Source organism: Osmerus mordax, chromosome 8 (assembly GCF_038355195.1).
Source record: "Osmerus mordax isolate fOsmMor3 chromosome 8, fOsmMor3.pri, whole genome shotgun sequence".
In the NCBI taxonomy this organism is placed as follows: Eukaryota; Metazoa; Chordata; class Actinopteri; order Osmeriformes; family Osmeridae; genus Osmerus; species Osmerus mordax.
In genome coordinates, this window is record NC_090057.1 from 8,022,706 (window position 1) to 8,048,104 (window position 25,399).

The window sequence follows — 25,399 nt, forward strand, 5'->3', positions numbered from 1 at the left end:
TGGCAGTGTCATGGGGTATTTAAGAAAACTTGCACTACAAAGAATGCAGATTGCTAGTAGTAATGCAGACAGGTACTCAAGAGTTGCTCTGAAAACAACTCACTCATCCATGATATTTCATACATGATTGGATTAAATTATTTGAAGATAGGTGTAACATCTTAAATAACTACTGTAAAATATATTTTAATAATATAGGTATAAAATATTTCTTGTTATAGTATGAATATACTTTCTATGCTGTGTAAGATTGACTGCAGTTGTTAAAACTGAACTATTGTTAGGTCTAGTTATTACTAAAACAATTTAAGCTAGAATAATGGTACATGGAAGTCATAATGTAGAGAAAGTAATGTATGAATAGAGGCAGGTGATCTTATCAATGTAATTAAAACACATGGCAACAGTACTTCACATGGATAACAATGGTTGCCTGATGACCAAAGAAACAACACAAGTTTAGGCTCATGGATTTTATTTGGCACCTACACATGTATTGAAATCCAAGACTTTGAAGCTCCCATTTATTTGTTCTGTAAAATACAGCAATGAAAAATAATCATCTGGATGGACCCCATGTTGATACTCTCCAATTAAGAGAATGATTTCATCCACACGTGTTTTCATCCACACGACTGAAAACACAGTATGAGCAAGAGAAACAGCTGACAGATAAACGATAGGTTTTCATTCATTTACAGGATACGGAAAAAACATGTTTGTGATACAGCTGGATTCCACCACTAGAGCTAATGAGAAGGAATGAGTTGCAGTTGGAAGTTAGAATTACATCTGTCACAAACTAGCCGTAATTACCATTTTAAATCTAGCTGGTGTGCTGGAAAACATCTCTGTTTCGGTTATCAACTGAAAACTCAATCTTCTCTGGTACAAGGACCAAACGAGATCCTTTTAATATAAGATTTAAAAAAGGAAATATGTGGGCTTCTCAATTTGAATGAAAATACTACGAAATATTTTTCCAATTAACTCAAGACATTAGGATATTCCAGGACACTAATGTCTTACTTTTATCCCCTGCTTCTGTAGTAAAGCTGAAGTCCAAGGTCTAGTCATCCTCTGAGATGACAAAATACAAAATAAAATCACAAAATGAACCCAAAAAGAAATGTTCCACACACCGTTTGCTCTCCAAAATCAGATAATCAACTCAAATCAGATGTGGAAAGATGTAAACACTTATCATTCCAACTAGTCTAGCTATAGTTACCTAAAACATTCTGTAAACAATGATAAATGTTAGTTTTTCTATTCCTTTATACAGCCTAGATTGAATTTGATCTATTTGATTACAATAAACTATTGATAATACAGATATTAGTAAATGTTTAGAATACTTTTTCTTAATTGCATGTACATATATAAAAGTTTCATTACCATGATTTTTTAAATGTCTCTTTTGTGCAAAATGCTTTAGTAAACTATAATTTTGGCATTTATGAGAAACCTTAAAAAATTGGTTGGAATACACAAAGAAATCAAAAGATGGATTTTTCTAGAATGTTCCTTGTTCATCATGCTCTATTTGTCCACTTAATAAATATCCATCTCCATCTGTATGACTGTGCAAAATGATCAGCTTCAGCAAGTGCAAGCAGGTTGGCCAAACCAGCCAATCAAACTCTTTCACGTTCTGCAAGATTATAGCTAGCACGCTGCCATTGGCTAAGGTTGATCATACATTTTTGAGTTTTCAACCAATAGCAAACCCAAGCTGGATTAGTAGAGTTTTGACAAGTTGAAAGGAGAAGCAACCAGTACAGTTAAGGCGCAGAAAAACGTTGAGAACATTGAGAATCAAGTCAAAGCCCACATTGGTATGCAAAGTACTGTACTACACTACTTCTGCCAGCATTCCATCTTCAATAACAAATAGATGAGTTCAAAACCAACATATTATAAAAACTCAGTAAATGAAAATAAACTATTTGGCACGTTGGATTAAGAATGAACTTTCCCATAACATTTAAACTCACTAAATAATATAAGAATTAAAAGGAATCCTTTGTTTGGCTGTTCTACAGAATAGTCTTCGTCACTAGTGTTAAGCCTTTTTTTACTATCTGGTCTCCTTGTCAGAAACAACAGTGAAGAAAAATAAAGCATTACAGATCTGACACTGTCTCTCATGGTTGATTAGATATTCTTTTGCACTAACCTGATTCAGAGTAGCATGCAAAGGGAATGGTTTGACAAAGTTATTTTGTCTTTTGTACAATAAACCAATCAAAGGGATTCTCTGTGACACAGTGATAAGAACATGATGTGCAAAGAATAGAATTGGCAAGAATGTGGTCGTTCTCACAAAAAAAGAAACTGACAAAACCTGCTACAAACAATGCTTTAAACTGAGTGACTTGTCTTGATTGGAACCATTTTGAATAGCTATTTTCTGAATTACATCAGATATTCTTGACAATAATATAATATGACAAAGTCGTGAGTAGGAATGCATGAAGTGACAAATACAACAGAAGTTGGTCAGTCATAGAAAGGTCAATGAGTATCGGACATGACAACAGAGTTTAAGGCAGTGAATCGCCCAGAGGAGGCTACAATCTTGCAGAATGGGAGGCCTTGGCTTTGCTCGGCTCAGCTTGGCTTGGAATCTTTGAGGCCGCGTTCGATGTGGGCGGGTGGGAGGGGCCAAGAGATTACAGGTCATCGTCGCCGATGCCCTCGAATGCATAATTGCCGTGGAAATCGGTGCCGCTGATGTCATTGGCAGAGTTGGAGGCACTGATCCCTCTGAGAGAGACAGAGTTCAGCTTGGTCTGACGGAGGAGAGGAGAAGAGAGGAAGAGGAGAGGAAGAGGAGAGGGTGGAGAGAATATAGGGATTAGGAAAGGATGGAGAGAGCAGAGAAGATAGGATGGATGGAGGATGAAAGAGGGGTGGATGGAGGGAGAACTTTAATAAAGGACACTGTCCGTTGGAGGTAGACTTTCTATTAAATAGTTTAGAGATACACTATACACACTGTGAAATCTAAACATCACGTCTACACTCACTGAGAGTTTGACAATCTGTTCACGATTTGGGTCTGGGGAGTCCTGCAGCACAAAGAGAGAAACAAAACCAAGGTCAAATCTCTCAAACTACCACATACTGATAGAAAAGACATTGTAAAAACACAAGTACATGCAGTTCCTATACTCACCAGTAGAGGGGGGGATTTCACAGCTTGCTGACTGTCAGACCGGTGGATGGAGCCGTTGTGACGTTTTCTCAGCATCTGAAGGTCACAAAAACACATTAGTCACACAGCAGTTCTTGTTTTTCCCCCTCCATATTCACATATTTGTCAGCAGTTGTTTAAAGAGAAGCTTTCTGTACTGTGTTGCTTATTAGATTATCTGAGAGTTAAAAGATCTGAGGTGTGTTTTATGATTGATTTCAGAAAATGTCATGGTTTCGTCCAATCATGTTAGTATTACAAAGTGGTTTAGTCAAAATCGAAGGAAATGCTATTTACAGAGTATGTGAAATGTGCGTTAGGGGTGAACTGAATGATCTGAGTTATGTCAGGACATAAGCCTTTTCACACACACATGTACACACACACACCTTCTTGACGCTCCCACCGGACTTCTTCACCATAAGTTCGTCCACCATAGACTGGAGACAGATACTCATCATGATGGCCTGGAGGGACAGGTAACATGGGGTTGGAGTTATGATACTGGACCTATTCACAACATGCTGCTATACCATGACACCACCAGTATCACTTACTTTATTAGCTGGTAAATTGACCCATCATAATAGTGTTCACATCTTATAGCAAATATGTTGCTATTACTTACTATACAATAATACAAGAGTATTGTGTCATCCTAGTTTTGTTTAGAAGATCACTGAAAGGTTAAGAAAGGCACTACTCCACAAGAGGCCCTGGAAACACTCGACTCCTACGCGACTGGTACCTGTCTACTGGTATATGTACTCATGCCCCCGGTCCCCGACCTCTGACCTGTGGACTGGTGACGGTGACCCACTGCAGGCGGTCCTTGCTCATCAGGTACTCGAAGGCCAGCTCCAGCTTCACCTCACACTTGGCTGAGCTGCAGGGGGTGGCTGTGCCGTTGGCTACCGGGACCTGCTGTTGGGGGAGGGGAGGGGCGTCAATGAGGCTGTGTGGAAGGGGTGATGATGGTCATCATCATCGTGTACTCAGGCATCCATCTTCATCATCATTGTTCATCTAAATCAAGACTATACCCTGGCCTTGACTTTGTTAGGGTAAAGTTCCTGTCTGATTAGAAGACAAACCACTCTGACCAATAATAGAAGCACTCTCCTTCTCCTCCAATCCCTTAAAACATCCTTGATTGTTGGGCACTGCAAGCACACACAAACACAACAACTAAACACAGGCCCACACTCCCTGTGATCTCTCTAAGGATCAGATCTGCAGTCAGGACCACTTCCTGACTTACTGAGCCTGGACAACCCACACACACATTATTACCCCCCCCCCCCCAAAACATTCATATACACACACACACCACACGCACACAAACAATTACCTCCATTCTAAACAATTTGGAACAGGCTTTTATTTATTCCTCCTCCACAAACTTTAAAGTACCCCAGGGTTATGAGATGCAGCACGGTGCCAGTGAAGATGTGACTGTCCTCAGTCTGACTTAATGGCCGTGACTTAGTAGAGGTATTAGCTTGTGGAGTACCTACTAGGTTCATTGTCTAGGACCAGAGGTTGAACTGACGACTCACATTTGAACTTGATCTTCTAATCTACTGCTATGCCTCGAAATCTGTAGCAATGCCAGGGTCACAGAAGTCATAATAGATTTCTCTGTCTCTGCCAAGGACTTCCTCTTTCTATGAAGACTGAGTATAATACGGCCATACAGAGCTTTACTGTCACTCCAATTTTTTTTCTTTTCATTTTGAAATGGTAAGAAGAATAGCAGTTATTCACCAACATGGTCGAGAGAACTTCAAACTATCAAATACAAAACCTTTTCATGCTTGTCAGAGCATGGGCATTATTTAAAACTCTCACTATAAAAGAAAAGAATTGACATCATCTAGATGGGTATAGCTTAGTTGTAGAGCATTTGACTGCAGATTTAGCTTCAAATCCCCCGCTAGACACCTCAAAAGCGCCTGCTAAATGAATTCATTATTATTACATTCTCTCAACCTAGAGGGAACAACACCAAAGAGAGGAGGGATGCCTGATAGACTTTTATAACATCTGACTTTCAAAATGTCCTGAAGCATGACTGGAGCATCAATAAGGCATCTTCACTGGGGTGTGATTACGTGCTTCTCAGGCACCATTCTCTTTTGGTTTCACACCTGAGAGAAGACAGAGACTGTGGGAGGAGGTGGATCGATACAGAGTGGAACCACAGAGGGTTGTGTGTGGTTCATTTAACTGATGAAGAGGAATGGGTGTTGCTGACCCTCCCCCCCTCCCACCCCTCTCTCTCTGGGGAGTGGAGAAGGAGAAGTGGCAGCCAGAGTGAGAGAGGAAGCCGCTGGCACAGGATGTTTTCTAAACCTGCAATAGTGTTAATGAGAGGGAGAGAGAGAGAGAGAGAGAGAGAGAGAGAGAGAGAGGCATAGCAAGAGACGGAGAGACATAAGAGAGTTGGAGGGAGGGAGGGAGAGACAGTGAGATAATGACAGAGAGTGGGGAGAGATAGAGAGTGGGGGAGAGATGAAAGACGGGAGAGGGGGAAAGCAAACTAAACAAAATGAGTCAGCATAAACAGCAGGACAAACCCAGTCAAGCCAACCCACATGGCCAAGTCCACTTACTGAGGAGGTGACCCTCCAGCACCTCATCCGTGTGACCTTGAAACTGCCTTCCTTCATCTGCTCGTTGGGCAGCTTGACGTGGAAGTTGAGCTCATTGTTGCCCGCGCTCACAATCACATGGCAGCCCTTTTCAGGGAAGTCTGTGATGCACGGGTCGAACTTGATGTAGCCAAAGTACTTGAGCGTCTGACCTAGCCGGATAAACTGGGAGGAGAATACAGGGGGAAAGGTGCAACTGGGTTATATATGCTGTATAATCATGCCTGCATCACCCTTATGTAAAGAATACAAACACAAATACCATATAAGCTTTGAAGTTTTTTTAGGCTGAGTGAACGTTTAAAAAAAGAGGTTATAATGCCTGCAAAGGAGCTAAACTCATCCAGAGTAAATGTGCTTGTGTAAAATGTTTTGTAATCTGCAGTTTTATATGCCCTCAGTTACTTCAAGCTTTGTTTGAGTAGAAGAATGTTCTGGTTCAGCACCAGAATAGTTAAGAAGGCTCAGTATCAGAATATTCTGGAAGGACCAGTAAAAGAATGTTCTAGAAGGCCCAGCAGCAGAATGATATAGAATTTACCTCCTTCTTTGAGCCTTTCTCTTGCAGTGATTTGAGCTGCCTGTGCTGGTCTTTGTTGACTAGTATCCAGCCTCGCTCAATGTCAGACACCGTCTGCAGAGAGAGTGACAAACAGATAGTGTGAGAGAAGAGATAAATAAAAGAATGGGAACCATTTTTGATATTCTGATCCAACTATGCCTTGAGATGCTTGAAGCTTTGAAATCCAACTTTCACTTTTATTCAAAGTTTAAAGGCCATGTTGAATGTAACTAACGTATAGCGTTATTCATGCAGATACACATTCAGATGAATATTGCTTGTATTATGAGAGATCCCTAACCCTAACACACCAAGTACAAACTCACACAACCTTCTACAAACAAATCCATTCTCTTGTTCCAAGATTCTCTAGCCTAAAACTTCATCCATGCTCTATGCACTATGCATGCACACACACACACACGCACACACGCACACACAGGCTGCCAGCAGGACAGGTTTTAATCACATCAGCCTTCTCTAAAATGCTTAAGAAAACATAATGGGGCTGACGAGGTGAAGGCTACTAAAGGGGCAGCGCTATAAAAAGAATTACACACACAGGAACTGGCCTGAGTCCTGCCAAACACCTCACACAAAGTCACACACATCTGCTTTAGGGATACACTACCACCAGGACATCTTAAATAGATTAAGGCTTCTACTCATTAGATGGCTAGATAAATTAAACTCAATTTATTTTGGTCTACAGTACAACAAAAGCCCGTCTGTAGGTCTACTTAAGAGAATTATATCCAAGTGTACACCAATCGAACCAAATTTACAGTAAGTTCAACACATAACAGATGGCCTGGTCTGACTGGTGTCAGTCAGTATATCCACATGCTGTTAAATTAGACTGGTATAAGGAGGCAACAGCCCATGTAAATGTCTTGAGTCCGAGTCTTGACCCCAGATTGACCTCTCACCTGGGCATATAGCAGGTTCAAGCCTACTCTGTTGTCCATGACATCACTGTCGTATGCTGTGTCCCAGTAGCTGAAACAACAAGAGCAATCACTTGTTAGCAATGTGTTAGCAATGTGTTAGCGAGTGTTCACCCTCTGGTAAAAAACAACACAAAAAAAAAACAATAGACAATCCTTCCAGTTTTACACAACTAATAGTACAGTAAACCTAGAACCCTATATATATAAAATTGTGAACATTTTTAACTCAAGTTGACTATCAACACTCGATAAGACGGATAAATACAGTAAATGATGGATAATAGTGAGAGTTTTACATACCCGTAAGCCAATTTAAAGTGCCTTGTCCCTACCTCCTTATCCCTTGTTTCCCCAAAGGATTCCCAGTGTTATTATAAGAAGCTACTTGTGGCGGTAATGTGACATTACCACTGTCCTCAGTTCCCTGTGGTCTAGCTTGTCTCATTCTGCTCCCTAGGCCTCGGGCCTTAATTACAGAATCAGGAGGAAACATTCCCTGCTGGATTCTCAGTTTCAAACCAGGGTATCCTCTTATTCTTGACAGGTTCTCGTAGGGGGAGTGAAGAAGTGGGGAACGGCCATTAAATGAACAGAATTTCCCCAACCCTTTTAGCTATGAGTCAGGTGGCTGAGCGGTTAGTGAATCGGGCTAGTAATCTCAAGGTTGCCAGTTCGATTCCCGGCCGTGTCTATTGACGTTGGGTCCTTGGGCAAGGCACTTTACCCTACTTGCGTCAGGGGGAATGTCCCTGTAATTACTGTAAGTCGCTCTGGATAAGAGCGTCTGCTAAATGACTAAATGTAAATGTATTCGGGCAGGAGACAGGGAGAAATTTTGAAAGTTATGTTGTATTGGCTTTCGGAGGAGGGTGAGATGGTGTTTGTCTGGATGCGTCTATCATTGTTTTTATCTAGCATATTTTCACAGTTTATTTTCTTTTTGGAAAGCTCCTAAAAGTCTAGAGCAGATAATAAAGCCCGCCTGCTATCAACAGGTTTTTGTTTTCATTCTGACCTGGATAGCCTCTGCAAACATCATTATGAATTCATTTGAAACTAATCCACTTCCTGTTCTTCTGCAGAGGGGGTGTGTTTATGTGTTTTAGTCCCCCCGTGAAGCAGGGCTCAAAGCTCTGGGATGTAAACTAGGTCAAATGGACCTGAGACTTTCCTTTAGGGAGATCGGAGTGAAATAACAACATCATGTATATCTTTGCTGACAGGGTGTGTGTGTGTGTGTGTGTATGAGATGTGCATGCGTGTTTAGCTTAGGAAAAAAAGTTGAAAGTCAGCATGTGTGTGTAAGAGCAAAATAATGTACTGTGTAGAGTGTGTGTATTGCATGCATCACCGGACCATTGCGTGTGTGTGTAACAATGGCTGAGGGAGATATCATAGACCAGGTGGGACAGTCTCCAGTGGAGTTAGACACCGAGCGTCACTGGCGTCAGAACAGTCTGGCCTAGTACACACAGGATCCCCAGGAGTTTCCTAAACCCACAAACCAGACTTACTGCCAGCCTGGTTTCTATCAGTACTTGTTGACGTCTGCTGCTCTCCATAAACAGTGGTGGGCACACCTCACAGGCTGGATGACCATGTGGTTACACTTAAACCCAGCAGCTGGACACATGCTGGAGCAATTCGGGTTAAGAGCCCCTTTGCTCTTATGAACTTATGAGACGCCGCACTGAGACATGTGATTCAACGTCTAACGGATTATTCCACAGTGGCTGGTTGGAGAAGACTGGACTCTACTTCTGCTAGAATGTGGCGGGCGGTTTCTCATAGCTAGGCAAGGAAGAGCTTGTAAGTTCAAAGTGCCTGAGGAAATCCTAATGTCAGTAACAGCTTACAAAGCATCTTAGTGGAATGCCATGAGAATCCCTCCTGATATCTTCCTGTTTACCCAGGCATTCGAGGAATGACAGGGCGATGTCAGAGTGATTTGCGTGTTGAGTGAGCTGTCCTACCTCTTCCTGAGGACAATGTGAAACTCAGAGCTGTGCAGGCTGGATACAGAAACATACGGCAACTCAAACTCCTGCAGCTTCCTCACAACTAGGAAAGAGAGACAGTCAGAGTCAGGGAGGGAGGGAGGGAGGGAGGGAGGGAGGGAGGGAGGGAGGGAGGGAGGGAGGGAGGGAGGGAGGGAGGGAGGGAGGGAGGGAGGGAGGGAGGGAGGGAGGGAGGGAGGGAGGGAGGGAGGGAGGGAGGGAGGGAGGGAGGGAGGGAGGGAGGGAGGGAGGGAGGGAGGGAGGGAGGGAGGGAGGTGGACGAAAGAAGGAGAGGAAGGAGGGAAGACCACAGTGTGATTCCAAGGACATCTAGATAACAAGGATGACAACAAGACATGCAAGAAAAGGAGTCCATCTGGACGGAACACAGGAGGGTACAATAACGTGTGTGTGCATAAAAATGAGTGTGTGTGTAAATGTCTATGTGTGCGTGTACGATCTGCAGCTGTTCAGAGGCCCTTTACCCAGGCCTATATGAGTGGATCACAGCTGGGACTGCTGTGGAGCTTCTACCCAACGAGGAACACAAACACAACACTACAAACTTAGTGACAAAAAATCCTTCCAGAAAGAGCTGTTTCCTATACAGCGTAACACAAAATGGAAACTAAACGGCTAAAATATTAAGATGTAAATCATTAAAAGAGTTGGGGTTGGGGGGGGGGGGATCTAAACCAAAGAAAGATTGGCACAAACAAGCGCCATAATGTGAAGCAATCATAAAATATCCGCTTCAAACTTGTATGTTCTGGTCTCCAACTTCACATACGGCTGGCTAAACCCTTTTTACTGTAGAGCTTAGAAGGGAGAGATTCCTCTCGGGACCTTTATTTTGACACAAAATGATAAACTCCAAATAGAATGTTCTACCACCCGGCCTGTTGATAAGCCCTTCAAGCCTGATCCTATCCAGTAGCAGAGGCTGATTTTGGTCAGAATAAATGATCAAGGATATTCTCTTCTACGTTGTGCTTTTCAGGGGAAAACATCTGCCAAGAATTAAGATAATGCCTGCTATGCATGTCCAAATATCTCCATCTCCGTTTGGAGAGCCTGTTCTCTCATGAATGATAGGATCTGGCAGAGGGCACAAGTATATGGCAGCAAATATTACAAATATGGAAACATGAAGGCCCTAATGAGGCCTAGACAGGATGGGATGGAGTGTTTGTGGGGACTGTTGCCAGGCACACACACAAACAAACAAACAAAATTATCCAAACAATCAGAGTGCTAAACTTAAATTAGTTCCAATCTGGTTTGTGGAAACGTCCCAAAAAACTGTTTGTGTTTGTCATTGTTTGTGTCGCCTGAAGAAACTAAAAAGAAAGACACCCTGCCCATCAAGTTAACTCCCAACATCAAACAACACTGGCATACAAAAATCTTTTGAGTATAGAAAAAATTTAATAGAATGTGTCTCCTACTACAGAATTTGAAATTAAATGATTTATAAACAATACAATGTTATCTTCACAGCAAACAACCTGGTACCCAGACATTGAGAAACTTCAGGTTTGAGCTGCAATTCTTGTATGAAAAGTGCTATATAAATAAAGTCTTACTTACTTACTTACTTAAGGCTGGTAATACTAAACCCCAGACGGTTGTTGAGTAACAGTTTGTCATTCACAACAAGGGGAAATGAAAGGTCAGAAGCTTGGTGCTTACATGTTAAGCCTCCGTCTACACCTTCCCGCACCAGGAAGAGACTGAAGTAGCCAACCAGGTCGTCAGGAAGGTCCAGCTTTGTTGCAACAGCCTGTAAATGAGAAGGTAGAGACTTACATAAATCAGGATTAACTCATTAAAAATGAACAACTGTTTATTGAATGGAATTCAACTACAGCTTCATATTTTGCATTTCTTTGACATGAAAAAGTTATTGGGATGTTAGCAACAGAATTTCGGTAACGGAAACAGCACTGCAAAGCTAAGATTGAGTTTGGTTATTATTAGTAACATGTCTTTGTAACAGAAAACGAAAACTTCCTGCTTCCTCGTTTAATGCATTAAATTAAAGTAGACAGGAGTTTTACAAGCCTCCTTAGTTCATAGACAGGGACAGTACAGCTCTGAAGCTCAGAGGAATAACCCAGGTTTCAGCATCAGTGTCTGCGGTGGTCAACACGTTCTTGTAAGGACTGTTTATTAACAGCACTTGACTACTTTACTGCTAGAAGTGACAAAGTTCAGCTCTGCACTTCACACTGAACCAGAAGTTTGCCTACTCTGTGTTTGTTGGAGCGAAGTCAAAGTATGTCTGGGTGAGTACCAGTGTGTGTTTGTACAGTAAGAGTGTGTGTTGTAGAGTAAGAGTGTGTGTTGTAGAGTAAGAGTGTGTGTTTGTAGAGTAAGAGTGTGTGTTTGTAGAGTAAGAGTGTGTGTTGTACAGTAAGAGTGTGTGTTGTACAGTAAGAGTGTGTGTTTGTAGAGTAAGAGTGTGTGTTGTACAGTAAGAGTGTGTGTTTGTAGAGTAAGAGTGTGTGTTGTACAGTAAGAGTGTGTGTTTGTAGAGTAAGAGTGTGTGTTGTACAGTAAGAGTGTGTGTTTGTAGAGTAAGAGTGTGTGTTGTACAGTAAGAGTGTGTGTTGTACAGTAAGAGTGTGTGTTGTAGAGTAAGAGTGTGTGTTTGTAGAGTAAGAGTGTGTGTTGTAGAGTAAGAGTGTGTGTTTGTAGAGTAAGAGTGTGTGTTTGTAGAGTAAGAGTGTGTGTTGTACAGTAAGAGTGTGTGTTTGTAGAGTAAGAGTGTGTGTTTGTAGAGTAAGAGTGTGTGTTTGTAGAGTAAGAGTGTGTGTTTGTAGAGTAAGAGTGTGTGTTTGTAGAGTAAGAGTGTGTGTTGTAGAGTAAGAGTGTGTGTTGTACAGTAAGAGTGTGTGTTGTACAGTAAGAGTGTGTGTTTGTAGAGTAAGAGTGTGTGTTTGTAGAGTAAGAGTGTGTGTTGTAGAGTAAGAGTGTGTGTTGTACAGTAAGAGTGTGTGTTGTACAGTAAGAGTGTGTGTTGTACAGTAAGAGTGTGTGTTGTACAGTAAGAGTGTGTGTTTGTAGAGTAAGAGTGTGTGTTTGTAGAGTAAGAGTGTGTGTTGTACAGTAAGAGTGTGTGTTTGTAGAGTAAGAGTGTGTGTTGTACAGTAAGAGTGTGTGTTTGTAGAGTAAGAGTGTGTGTTGTACAGTAAGAGTGTGTGTTGTAGAGTAAGAGTGTGTGTTTGTAGAGTAAGAGTGTGTGTTTGTAGAGTAAGAGTGTGTGTTGTAGAGTAAGAGTGTGTGTTGTACAGTAAGAGTGTGTGTTGTAGAGTAAGAGTGTGTGATGTCAAGTAAGAGTGTGACTTTGGGTCAAGACAGTCTAGAGTCCAGTGGACACACTGCATCTGTGTAGAATGTGATACAAACACAAATACATGCACCACAAACTCCCACACACCCAGTAGTTTTACCATGGTCCATGGTAACCAGGATCATGGTCCTCTTACCTCAAGAACATCTTCTGTCTGGTCAGAGGTTAGGATATCCACCTTGACCTTCTGACCGTTGGACAGGTAGACCTCCAGCTGGGCCTCTTCAGTAGGGATCTGCTGGGTCTCCTGTCGGACACAAAGAGAAGAGGGATTACACAGGAAGTGGAGGACTACAGGGGTTACATAGGAAATGGAGGACTACAGGGGTTACACAAGAAGTGGAGGACTACAGGGGTTACACAGGAAGTGGAGGACTACAGGGGTTACACAGGAAGTGGAGAATTACAGGGGTTACACAGGAAGTGGAGGACTACAGGGGTTACACAGGAAATGGAGGACTACAGGGGTTACACAAGAAGTGGAGGACTACAGGGGTTACACAGGAAGTGGAGGACTACAGGGGTTACACAGGAAGTGGAGAATTACAGGGGTTACACAGGAAGTGGAGGACTACAGGCATAGACATAATAAAGAGTAGACGCCGCATCGGCCGCTACGGCCTACTGGCTCTGACGAGCCCTGGGGCCGCCATCTTGGAACGGGCAACCGCTCCACTCAGTGTAATCTGTTTGGCTGGGGCAATGAGCTGTCAGCGCATTTAATTAATCATACCGAACTGAATACCGAACTGATTTTCACGTGGTTTGCTTTTCTGCAAAGGTCATACATGTTGCTTTGATACAGGACATGGTTATTCCTTTGAGAAAATACAACCAATAGTATGGTAATGTTAAATCTTGTGAAAAGTAATCCCCCCGAGTCCTGTTTGCGATTGTCCGCCGATCTGAGCAGGAATATTCTGCACAGTGCTGGCATCTTGTTTATTCTGATGCTACGCAACTAGGAATTTGCCCTGTCCAAGATGGCGGCCGCATTTCTCGCGCCCAGCAGCCAATGCGCCGTCTACTCTTTATTATGTCTATGACTACAGGGGTTACACAGGAAGTGGAGGACTACAGGGGTTACACAGGAAGTGGAGGACTACAGGAGCTGGTGAACTACTGTGCCAGATGGACACAAGTCATTGGACATAAACCCATATTGATGTAGGATACTTGTGGCTGGATGAAAGTCTTTTCATGTTGATGTTCCTGTGTAACTGTTTTATGCATTGTAAAATAAGGCATTCCTTGTGGAAACAATATCCAGTCCTGAATTTTGAACAACACTATCTCTTTACATCAACAATATTACGTCAGTAACGGAAGAATAGAATTATCATTCACGTTGTATACATCTACTGCCCAACCAAATGACCATTCCACTCTTTACCACAGTCACCTACGGGTGTTGAAACACAGTATTTCCACATTCTGAATTTCAACACACTCTGGATGAAAGCTTTCCGCTTATTTCTTCTCTGTTTCTCTTCCTCTGCATCATGGCCCTAACCCCAACCCCCCGCCTTAAATCTTCCCCACTTCCCATCAACCCCCCACCGACCTCCCTCCCCCTCTTCTCCACACCAGCCTTCCTTCCTCCTCTTCACTCCCCCCCTTCACCCCCCACCCCCCTACCCATCTCCCACCAGACAGAGGCTCTCAGACTGGATCTTCCTGCTGGGCTGCTGATGAAATGACAAAGCATGGCGCTAACTCATCTCCTTTTCTGCATCTGCTGTCTTCACAGCCTGAGACTGAGGGAGGAGGATGAGATGGAGAGACTAAGGGAAGGAGGGTTGAATGCAAGGGGGGATAGAGATACAGAGGGAGGGAGGGAGGTAAAGGGTGGGAGGGAGGGAGAAGGGGAAGAAGAGACTGAGGGAAGGAGGGTTGAATGCAAGGGGGGGTAGAGGGAGGGAGGGAGGGAGGGAGGGAGGGAGGGAGGGAGGGAGGGAGGGAGGGAGGGAGGGAGGGAGGGAGGGAGGGAGGGAGGGAGGGAGGGAGGGAGGGAGGGAGGGAGGGAGGGAGGGAGGGAGGGAGGGAGGGAGGGAGGGAGGGAGGGAGGGAGGGAGGGAGGGAGGGAGGGAGGGGAGACTGAGGGAAGGATGGGGAAAAAGTATGAGGGGAGGAAATGAGCTAGATGCGGTGTGACTGTACTGTAATAATTCTGGTGGTGGGGGTTAGTGGATGTAAAGCAGCCTGACAACTCAGGTCACTGCTTGAGCGATGGCTTCCAGCATCAGTCAATGAGGGGAAACTGAGGGGACCGCACATTGATTTATTTGGAGGGCCTCGTGAATATTCATTCAAATCAATCATCTCAATATCTCATATGCAAATACACATTCTAAGTTACCTAGAACAGGTCATAGTGACACCATAGTGTACTAAGAACAGGCTCATATTATAGTATAGTTTGGTGAAGCAGCTAAATGAATAGTTCATTCCCATTTTAGCATTTTACTTGAACGTGGCATTTGGCGTAATACGCAAGACAAAAACCTGTTGATAAATTCACTGGGATGAATCATGCCAAGCCTCACTTCCAATATTCCAGAAACATCTGCTCTTAGTTCCTTCACAGCATTACAACATAGTAAAACGGTTAAACCAGTCCACCTCCCACACAGGGTGTTATGTTAAATTTGGGGCTGTTTCACCATGGTGATGTGACTGAAGTAATAATTTGATGCCAACATGCACATTCATTCCGTCTAAACATTCAGCTTCCCTTCATGTGAGCCTGCTCCCAACTGACTCCCCGTGAGTCCACGCACACACACACACGCTCATGCTTTTCCTCACATATGGAAGAACGCGGTTTGAATGTGCAACACTGTGATCCGTGACGGGTAGAAAGAACACGGCCACCTCAACGTGTGTGGATTCACACTGGGGCCAAAGGTCATTAGAAAGACTGCGAGTAATGACTGACAGCCTCCTGCCACAAGCAGCTTCACCACCTCCTCACTGCTGCTGCCTGCGTGAAGCAGACCGGCCTGCTGGGGCACTCGCTACTCACCTGCTGGGCTTTTCTTAGGAAGCTGTTGAACAACTCGCTGGATCCGAGCATGGGGTCTTGACGCACTGTGGAGAAGAACATTCGTTAGTTGGACATTCGTAGTTTAGTCATGAGAGGAGCTCCTTAGGATAGGTTATTGTGCTAGGGTGTATAATCTGAGATGTGCAGTAAGGCCATGATGTTGAGTGATTATGATGCAGCACGCGGTGGGCTTTTGTTATTTACAAAGACTCGAGTGAATACTCAATACAGGATCTTTCTACAATCATTGTTTTTTGTCTAGTATTAAAATGTATAGGGACGGCAGGATGGAAGACACAAGCAGAGGCAACTATTGATAACTAACTGATCCTCTAGCTTTTATTACAGGGCTAGATCCATCACCTCATGGTAAACATGGCAAACATGCTAACTCAGTCTGTACACAGAGCCCAATCTTCTACCCTGTCAAAGTTGACACTACCTTTATTGTGGCACATCGCATCATCCATATGACCAGAAGAAATATGTATGTATATGTGTATATAATATATATACACACACACACACACATATATATATATATACACATACACACACACACACACACACAGGGACACGAACGGTCAACAGAAGTAACCTAGAATACTGGCTCACATCTAGTGTTTAAATTTCTGCTATCTGTAGCGTCGTTAAAAAGTGCCACTCCGAAGATGCTCCAACCCAGCCAGAAGACTGACTGAGCAGAATGTGTGTTTGTTATGGTCAGTATTTCATAACCATATAAAAACCAATTATGTAACCAAATGAGCATCCGGCCAAAAGCCCTGTGCGTCTGTTCCCAGACTATGAGCAAATACGCCACCCCAACAAAGTATCACTTGTTCTACTGTACCCGTGAGTTCTGGATGATTAAAACAAACGGCCAGCTCTGAGGCCAGTTCCAAGCTGTTCACTTTGTGAGCGTAACAATTCCCCTTGACCTTTGGGAAACTACAGATGGGGCTTGGCTGAACCTCTCTCTGGCCCTTTGACTTGGATTGGCAGAGGCTAGAACATAAATGAAAATGGAGAAATATTCTAAATAATGACCAATGGCTGGTCAATCCCTTGTCCAAATATCTTCATTTAGACAACTGAGCAATTGGGTGGGGTAAGTTTGTGGCATATTATCACTGTCCATAAAATATTCGGAAAGATTTTTGAAAATGTCTAGACCTGAATACTGAGTGATTTTAATGTCTGATTGTAGGTGTGCCAGCATATTTGAGGAGGCCTTGGCCCCAAGGCCCAGCATGCTTTGGAGTTTACTTATCATCAGATTACAGTCAAACACTGTGAGTTGTAACGTGGACTAACAGAATCATTTTAGCCTGAAAGACTCCCAAATCAAAGGTCAGGTCAGGCCGTCTGAGGTCAATGTGGCTAACAAGGACATGATTCAAAAGAAGAGTTGTATACTGCTTGACAGATCGGGATATTTGTTTACGCTATCCTCCTTTAGCCAAAGAGACAGATAAGAACATTTAAATACAAAACTATAATTGGAAAGATTTTTTAGGATAATTGTAAACACTTGAAGAGGAATGTATACCCATGACTGACGTTAGAAGGATCGGGCACCAACACAAAAAACCTCACCAGCTTGCATGTACTTCTCCAGCTGTTCTCGCCTCTGTTCCACCTCTGCAGGTGTGAGAGTGAAGATCTTCTTTGGGGGGAAGGCAGGTACCACATTATTCCCATACTCTTTCTTTATCTGCGAGGACACAAAAACAAGACAATGTTCACACTTGTGTTCCACCAGAAAATGTGGTTGGCTCCTCAACATCCAAATGCTGGATCAAACTCACATCTCAGCGCTGAGACTGTAGGCTCTTTCTGTGTGTCAACTTTCACTCTAAATGAGTACAAGTTACACAACAATCAGATAAATAACTGAGATCTAAGAAATATAAAACGTGACTGATGATTCAAGATTACAATGAAAACATTCTAATCACTTGATAGTTTGCACACTGTAACATTAACTTAATATCCATCCATCCACACCTATAACAGTGCAATTCCCAACATCAACAAAGTACTTCTCTACTCCATCAACAAAGTACTTCTCTACTCCATCAACAAAGTACTTCTCTACTTTTGTATTATCAGTTACACCACTGTTGACCAGTCCAGGAAGACTGCCTGTCTGTCAGTCAGTGTAGAGTGGGTGACCTCCATATCAGATATCAGAAGACCTGCACAGAGGAGCCTGGGGGGTTTTCATCTGGACATTCTGCCCTTCGGTATTTCCAATGTGCCTGGCCTGGTGTCGGCCATGCAAACAAATCAGCTGCTCCAGAAGCACTCTCAAGCAGCCATAGCAGCTTTAGGCTATCAGAGCCCTGTAGACGAGGCAGGTAGGAGACATGCTGGGAACCCAGATAGCCTGCACTAGCCGCCACTCGGAATAACAGTCAATTCTCGAAAAACAATCTTGTTCTCTAAATCGTTATTTTAAGACTTGTGTATTGACGTCGCTCTCTTTCTCTCTCCATCTCTGTATCTAGCCTGAAATTGAAGAACAAGTTATTTAACAGAGAATCCACAAGGGGAGATTGTATTTACAACAGGACTTCATTAACATTCAACTTCTATCAGTGCTAATTGGATGGATAGGGCACTGCAATTAGTGAAGGGCTTGGCAGGGGATACGTGCTCCATGGCAACCCCCATGAGAGGAGTCGTCTGATCTGACCATGTCTTCCCCGCGCACTGTTACCTAGCAACGGCAGATGTCGGGCTGGTTAGCAAAGCCTTAAAGACACCAAAGTTTGCCCTTTCTTTTGATAATTTATTAATATATGACTGCAAGCGATTGTGCAGCCTCTCCATAAAGATGGGCTTGGTGAGTTATGAAAAAGATCGAATTTTCCATTCGTTCCAGCTTGCAGTGGGGGCTTTTAGTTATTGTCCCCATTATTGCTGAACTCCTGGTGCATCCGACATCACCCCCATATCTAGGTCTACATTTTACCTATCCATGGGGTCTAACTTGACTTAGTTATTATTTAATGATTTCCAGCAGCAATGCAAATTATTCAAAAGTAAATTAATGAAAAATAATTGTTTTAACATTGCCCAAGAAACATAAGTAAAATGTTCTTCATTAATATCAGAACAGGAAAGGGTAAAACTGATCTAAAAAATTCATGAAAGATTATTCACAGCCTTCAGCACACCCACAGTTTAAATTCCCAACGGGTGAAGGATAGAGAGAATCAGCCAAGAACATTCTTTCCATATCAGCCTCTCAACCTTTTCTACCTGCCCAGCTGTTTCTTCACTATACTGAACTCCCCAAGCAGGGGAAGGGAAGACATCAATCAACTCTGGGTGTAGGCTAATTTTGACTGACACATGGTCATCTGTAAGGAGGAAAAAAAAATGGCCTCTATGTTTTGACATTTAAACATGGTTGTTAGAGCACCAAACACAAGACCACAACCCTAAGATAGATCAAGGGCAATAATTTGTGGAGACCCCTTGGAGCCTTTAAGAGGGGCTCTGCTATGGCAACAACACGTTTGCAAACCCTAGGCAGTTAGTGTTCAGTTAGGGCCCAGTAATATTCTAATGATCAACAAACCTTGTTGAAATGTAAGACAAAACTCCCTTGCAGAAAAACAGAGCATCGATATGCAGTATTAAAGCTATCTTACCTGTTCATGAAGGCCCAGGAGTTGACTGTAGCGCACACGACAGTGCAGGACACCGTTAACATGGATATTATAGGCCTTCGGAAAAGACACAAAAAAGCATTATGGTGAGCTTCCAACAGGGCTGAAGGCGACACATGCGTAGACTACGACACAACAACGAGACTGTGCCTCAAAATTCCTGGATCCTTTTGTTCCAAATGAATTGTCAGGTAGTGTAGCAGACAGCAAACAATCAGGTACACAGGGCTGAGTGCCAATCAGTGAATCGATAGCCATCAGCTATGAATATTTCCCATCCGTCCTTGAATTTTCTGTAGGCCTAGGCTGTATATTACAATGTACAGCTCTAGTACTGCATGTTGTTACATTCATCATTGAAGTGTGACAGGAAGACTCTTACAATATGCTGGAATGTAGCTTTTAATCAGCCTTTGAAATGATGTCTGTTTACCTACCCCCCCCCACACACACACACTACTACTGCATGCAGTGTTACCTGGTCAGATGTTGTCACACAGGAACTACAAAATAACATTAATTAGCCTAAATGTGAAGGCCTATATGACTTTGCAACTCAAACTCAAATCAGGGAGTCAGATGGCTGAGCGGTGAGGGAGTCGGGCTAGTAATCTGAAGGTTGCCAGTTCGATTCCCGGCCGTGCAAAATGACGTTGTGTCCTTGGGCAAGGCACTTCACCCTACTTGCCTCGGGGGGAATGTCCCTGTACTTACTGTAAGTCGCTCTGGATAAGAGCGTCTGCTAAATGACTAAAAATTTAAATGTAAAAATGTAAATTTCGCCTCCCATTTCAGCATAGCAGAGGAAAACCTCCTCCAGCCTAGGATTGCACAGCTGCTGCTTACAATTTTGAGACCATTATGCTCCATGTTGATCTTAACTTGTCTAACTTCCCTGTCCCCTGTCTGTTTTGACACATGCCATCAGTGGCTTTCTAGCTCCCTGCTCCTTCACGAGTCCTCGAGCCAAATTCATCTTCCAGTCAAGCAGAGGCAGACGGATTCAGAGTTGTTTTCGTCACAAAGGCCTCATTACCAAGGATTCTTGGAAGGCTGGCGAATATGATAGCATACCACATAAAGCCTTCCTCTCCACAACCATGTAACAGCCAATAACAGACTAACAAAAACTGACAAGAAGAAATACAAGCACAGGCAGTGGCAGGCTGTCGTGGTGAAACACCTCATCAATTAGGCACAAGTACAAGCAAGTACCAAGTCTTAGGCTAGCCGTGTAATAATATCTGTTGTGGTTGACACAGTAAAGGTTCTGTCACATCGGGATAAGACTACCCTAGCCCTAACATTATCATTTATTTAGCAGGCATGTTTGACAAAAACAAGAAAGGACTAAAAGTGTAGAGTGCCAACAGCATTACAGTGGCTTCTTTATGAAATACAGTGCAACAACAACACAATATTAAATATAATTAAGATAAGGGGTCATTGAACCCCTGCATATTGTGATATTATTATGATATAAATTCAGTGGTAAATAAATAGTGGTATAGTGGTAATAAATTATCTGATGTTCTACTATTTAATGCAGGCTTCTGTTGAAGAGTGTGAAAACCAGTCCAAATCTGAACCGTTCAAATCCAGCAGGCCATCTGGATAACCCAGTAAATCAAGTATTCTTCTCTTATCTATTAGTCTATGACCATGTTCTGCAATGAAGCATAGCCACAGGCTGATTTTGGAAGGAGACAGGCTACAAGAAGGCACATACAGTAAATTGGCAGCAAAGTTTCCCGTTTGAATGTCAATGGCGTAAACTCAGCACTTTTTTTTCTACTTAACTTTGGTCCCATCTGGTCTTTACTAATGAATATTTATAGTCAGCATGCTGTGTCATCAATCCAAACAAAACCCATTTCTGATGACCCCTGGGTTAAAAGATTCAGGTGGATTGAGCATACCATTACTCAGCTGGAGTGGAGGCAGCCATTGGTCAACTGGATTTGAAATATCAAGGCTTTCTCCCACGGGGGCCAAGGGAAGAGGAAACTCACAGAGGAAAACAAAGTAACAAAATACGTGAGGTAGGCAAAATAACATTCATACAGGAAGGAAGGATAAAAGATTTGTCACTGATAAATGGGGAACAATCACAAAAAAACTGACTGGAAGCGGAGGGAAAGAACTGAACGAAGCATCTAGTGAAACAACTTGAAGACAATTTACTCTAATGCCTGATTCCTTTTTATCCTTTCAACACACCATAAAGTGGACAAACATCATATCTTGAAAGATCTAAAGATCTTCACAGTAAACATCATTACTGAAATTAAATGTATGAAAAGTGAAGGCTACGATGTAGTTTGATGTCCATAAGGGGCATAGTCTTCAAAGTTCTTTGAGTCCACAAAAACAGAACATACCCCATGACTGCGTGCTTTACTGTGTGCTCCCCCCCCCCCCCCCCATACAGACACACGTAAAACTCCCCATCCCCCAAACCACTTACTCTCCTTTTTTTCCATTTATCTTGAATGTATGCTCTAGTCTAGCACAAAGGATATTACAAAGGATTCATGATGGAATGTTAAGAATTCCCACCTAAAGACAAACACGGGCTGTAAAACTCAAATTCATGTCATCAGTCCCAAACAAACTCATACACTGATATCAGTACTGTTAACTCGATCCAACCCATTTAGGCTAGAAAAATAATTAGACACCTTTTAATTACAGCAATCTACTCGATACAGAACCACCGAGAAAGGCAGAAGGAAAACTTGTCTGCCAGCGAACAGGAAGTGTGAGCATTAACACAGCAAACTCCACCAACTTTTTCCATGGCACACACAGGAAGTCTAACATAAAGAAATACAAAGGATAAAAATGCAACCTCTGTGTTTTTCCAGAGCCATATGCACACTCAACACATTCTGTAGCCTTCCAGGTTCAAGGTACAAGAGCAATTTCCAGGTATTAAAAACAACTGGCTGAATCAGGCCTTCCAAACTGACCACATACAGGGTCACAAACCCTACCTGCCTGGTAAGAGGCACACTGGGTTAAGTGGGCCTACTCGGAAAGCACTGTCTGACCTGAGTCTGAGCCAAGCCTGGACACATCTAGACTGGACACATTGGCTACAGAAGTACTGAGGAGAATTAATCAAATGCATAATGAAGGGAAAAACTTTCATTAACATCCCAGTCCCTGTGGACCAATTATTACTGGGCTACAAAAGAATATGGAACATATGGAGATAAATAAGCTCTATGCCAGATCTTCTGAGTTCAATGTTGAGCTTGTAGAGAAAGCGTAGGAAAGGAGTGGAAGAGTATGAGTACAGGATCAAATCTGAACCCATGTTGGAGATTGGACAATTGGTTGATTGGGCAATGCTAGTGTAAACAAGCACAACCAAGGACAGGGCGTTGTAGTGCGACCAATGACCACACAAATTAGCTTCTTCTACGAGACAGGCCTACTCATTGTTGAGCATATGGGATCAAGATGTCCCCACAGGTCTGTCAGAAGTCACAGTAGAGGAGAGAATAGGGAAATTGTGATTTCACACCCCACTCCTGTGTTGCCAGGATTCAGGTATCAAAACATCTGGCAGAAAGGGAAGAGGAAATCATACCAGACCTTTAAGACGTGGGTGTGATGTGTGTCATCTGCTAAAGTCAGAAAGACACGCACACACATACATACACACATACCTAGACGGAAAGTACACAAGAAAGTTTGGATTTTAAGAAACAAGTTTCCATGTTTGTCTTTGTCAGTATAACCAATGGTCATATGTAACTATGCCCTGTTGACTGCTCTGAAAGAGAAATGCCTACAATACCCCTGCTCCCTTGCTGGAAGAGTCCTTGAATAACCTCACTGTATAATCCTCACACCAGTGCTACTCCACCAAAGTGTCAGTGGCTGTTTACTGTCTGGGACAACTGAATAAATCTGAGTCAGTATTTAGACGTCACAAGATTTAGAGTCACAAATGTCTGTGTCCCTACACGTTGTATCTGAAATACAACGTGTAGTTGAGGTTACAGCCATGCTCCTTAAATGTGTTATTCCAAAGCAAAATGAGGGAGCTAAAACTAAAACAGGTCGGATTGCCATATCATGGTGGTAAAACAAAAATCTGAGAAGGGATTTAAAATGCTGACTCAATCTCAAAAATACAATAGGCACATTGTAGAGCATGAGGTCAGGGCCAGTCTCTCACTGATCCTCAACAGCGCTTCACAGCTATGCCATAGCTTTCCTTTAAACATGTCCAAATGTCTTTAAGAAATTAACTGGCGTGTAAATAGTTTAAAAATTACATTTAATTTTCAAAATCAAACATTCTTGGCATCTTATCAACCTATTTGGCAAATAACATCACTGCACCATACGGTTTTTGTTCAGTAGCCTACCCTGTTTGCAGTCAGTGTAGGCTACCAGTGTTATACAATGCATAATACAAATTGCCTGTAGTGAAAGCTAAATCTGGACCATTTTAATATAAATCCCAACGGTATACAACTGTACGGCAATTTCTTGTCTAACAGTATCATTCCAATAGAGAAACTTTATTTTAGGCTAAAATACATTATTCGCCGCTTAAACTGTACCTACATAACGCACCACTTACTGGAACGTCAGAGCGAAGGTGAAATATGTAAGCGAACTATTTAAAGTAGCCCATGTCGTATTTACTAGTAGCCAAACATCTGCGTTGGTCAACCTGTAAATTCATAGCCTTTGTATAGCCTACATAACACACACACACACAACATAACAACGTTTCTTGAACTCACCACATATGTTGATCTGTTTTCTCCCGAACGAACCTCCGTTTCGGGTATGGAAAAATGCATTTTAGGTTACAATTCAAATACAGAACGGGAGGTACCTCGAACCAAGGAGAAGGCGATGGAGAAGTCACCACAAATTCAGAGAAAGTCTATTGCAGCGACTGGTTGTTGATGACTACAATCATGAGAAGAAAGTGGCCTCTTTCGTGAGCATTTGTTCGGGTAGCCTAGCCTACTCCACCGTGTCCAGTTGTTCGGTACGAGAATAGTAAATATTGACAATATTACAAACGACAATTTATGCATGAACTCGATCAGTATAAAACTTCTCCCACGTCAGTACTAAACTTTTGCCATACAGTCACCGTAGCAGCCATGTTGCAAATGTAGGTAAATCCACCTTCATGGTTGATCTTCATTTGTGCTAAAACTATATATATATATAATATATATATATTTAGCTCCTCACACATTCACAAGACATTTCAAATCCGTTTAGAATTCGCATGAGCAATTCCAATCACTTGGTTTCATCAGTTGAACTTTCAAATGGAAAAGCGCAGTCCGTCCCTGCAAAACCCCCGTCGTTGACAGCTGGAATGGTTCAAACGAAAGAGTGTGAGGGAAAAACACCCAAACCAGTTTTTGTATTTGTCTGGTTCTTTGTCTCTTAAGAACATGAACATGTGGTGCATTTATTCATAGACAAGCAGTGCGGAAACACTGATCGAAAATAGAGAAATTAAGTAGGTGTAACACTGCCATGAAACAATAATGTTTTCAATGTGTCCAATTGATCGTCAAGAGGCGTTGCAACAGTCTTTTGGGCTAAACCATTGACAAAACAGGGGGCTAGACGACACGGTTTCAGACCTATAATTTGCCGCTCCACAATTTTTTTTTAAATCATTAAATTTCATGAAAGCTGTCTACACTATGTACGAAACTGTGTGCATATTAATGCCTTTCAAAAGCAAATAGCCTATTGATGTTCTTCGATTGATTCCCTTCCTCCTGATGGGGTGTTCCAGTGTGTCAGAGCAGTAGGCTATTAGCCTATTCGTGCTGCATAAAGGTGCACTTTGCAGACCTTCACTTTTAAGGCTTTTGCTGCTGTTAAAAGAGAAGAAAATAATGTCTTAATGGCAATGTCTGTTCCAACATGTAAAACAGAGTAGTTAGCCTAC

The 25,399-nt window shown here is 42.5% G+C and overlaps 1 protein-coding gene across 3 annotated transcripts; it reads right to left on the reverse strand.

Moving 5' to 3' along the window:
* Positions 1-458: 458 nt before the first annotated feature.
* snx17 (sorting nexin 17) lies at positions 459-24,950 on the reverse strand. Of its 3 annotated transcripts, none has more exons than XM_067241131.1 (15): positions 24,216-24,949; positions 19,429-19,503; positions 17,363-17,480; positions 15,743-15,807; positions 12,854-12,964; positions 11,055-11,145; positions 9,339-9,426; positions 7,345-7,414; positions 6,395-6,487; positions 5,815-6,018; positions 3,995-4,123; positions 3,589-3,666; positions 3,182-3,256; positions 3,033-3,074; positions 459-2,795 (listed from the first exon to the last, which is right to left on the reverse strand). In XM_067241131.1, the coding sequence occupies exons 1-15, from the start codon at positions 24,273-24,275 to the stop codon at positions 2,676-2,678; spliced, it is 1,419 nt and encodes a 472-aa protein (XP_067097232.1). In that variant the 5' UTR covers positions 24,276-24,949; the 3' UTR covers positions 459-2,675. The 3 variants fall into 3 exon arrangements, with proteins under 3 accessions (XP_067097232.1, XP_067097234.1, XP_067097233.1); XM_067241133.1 differs by lacking the exon at positions 24,216-24,949 and adding an exon at positions 21,366-21,641; XM_067241132.1 differs by lacking the exon at positions 3,033-3,074 and having other exon boundaries at positions 24,216-24,950.
* Between the last annotated feature and the right edge of the window lie 449 nt (positions 24,951-25,399).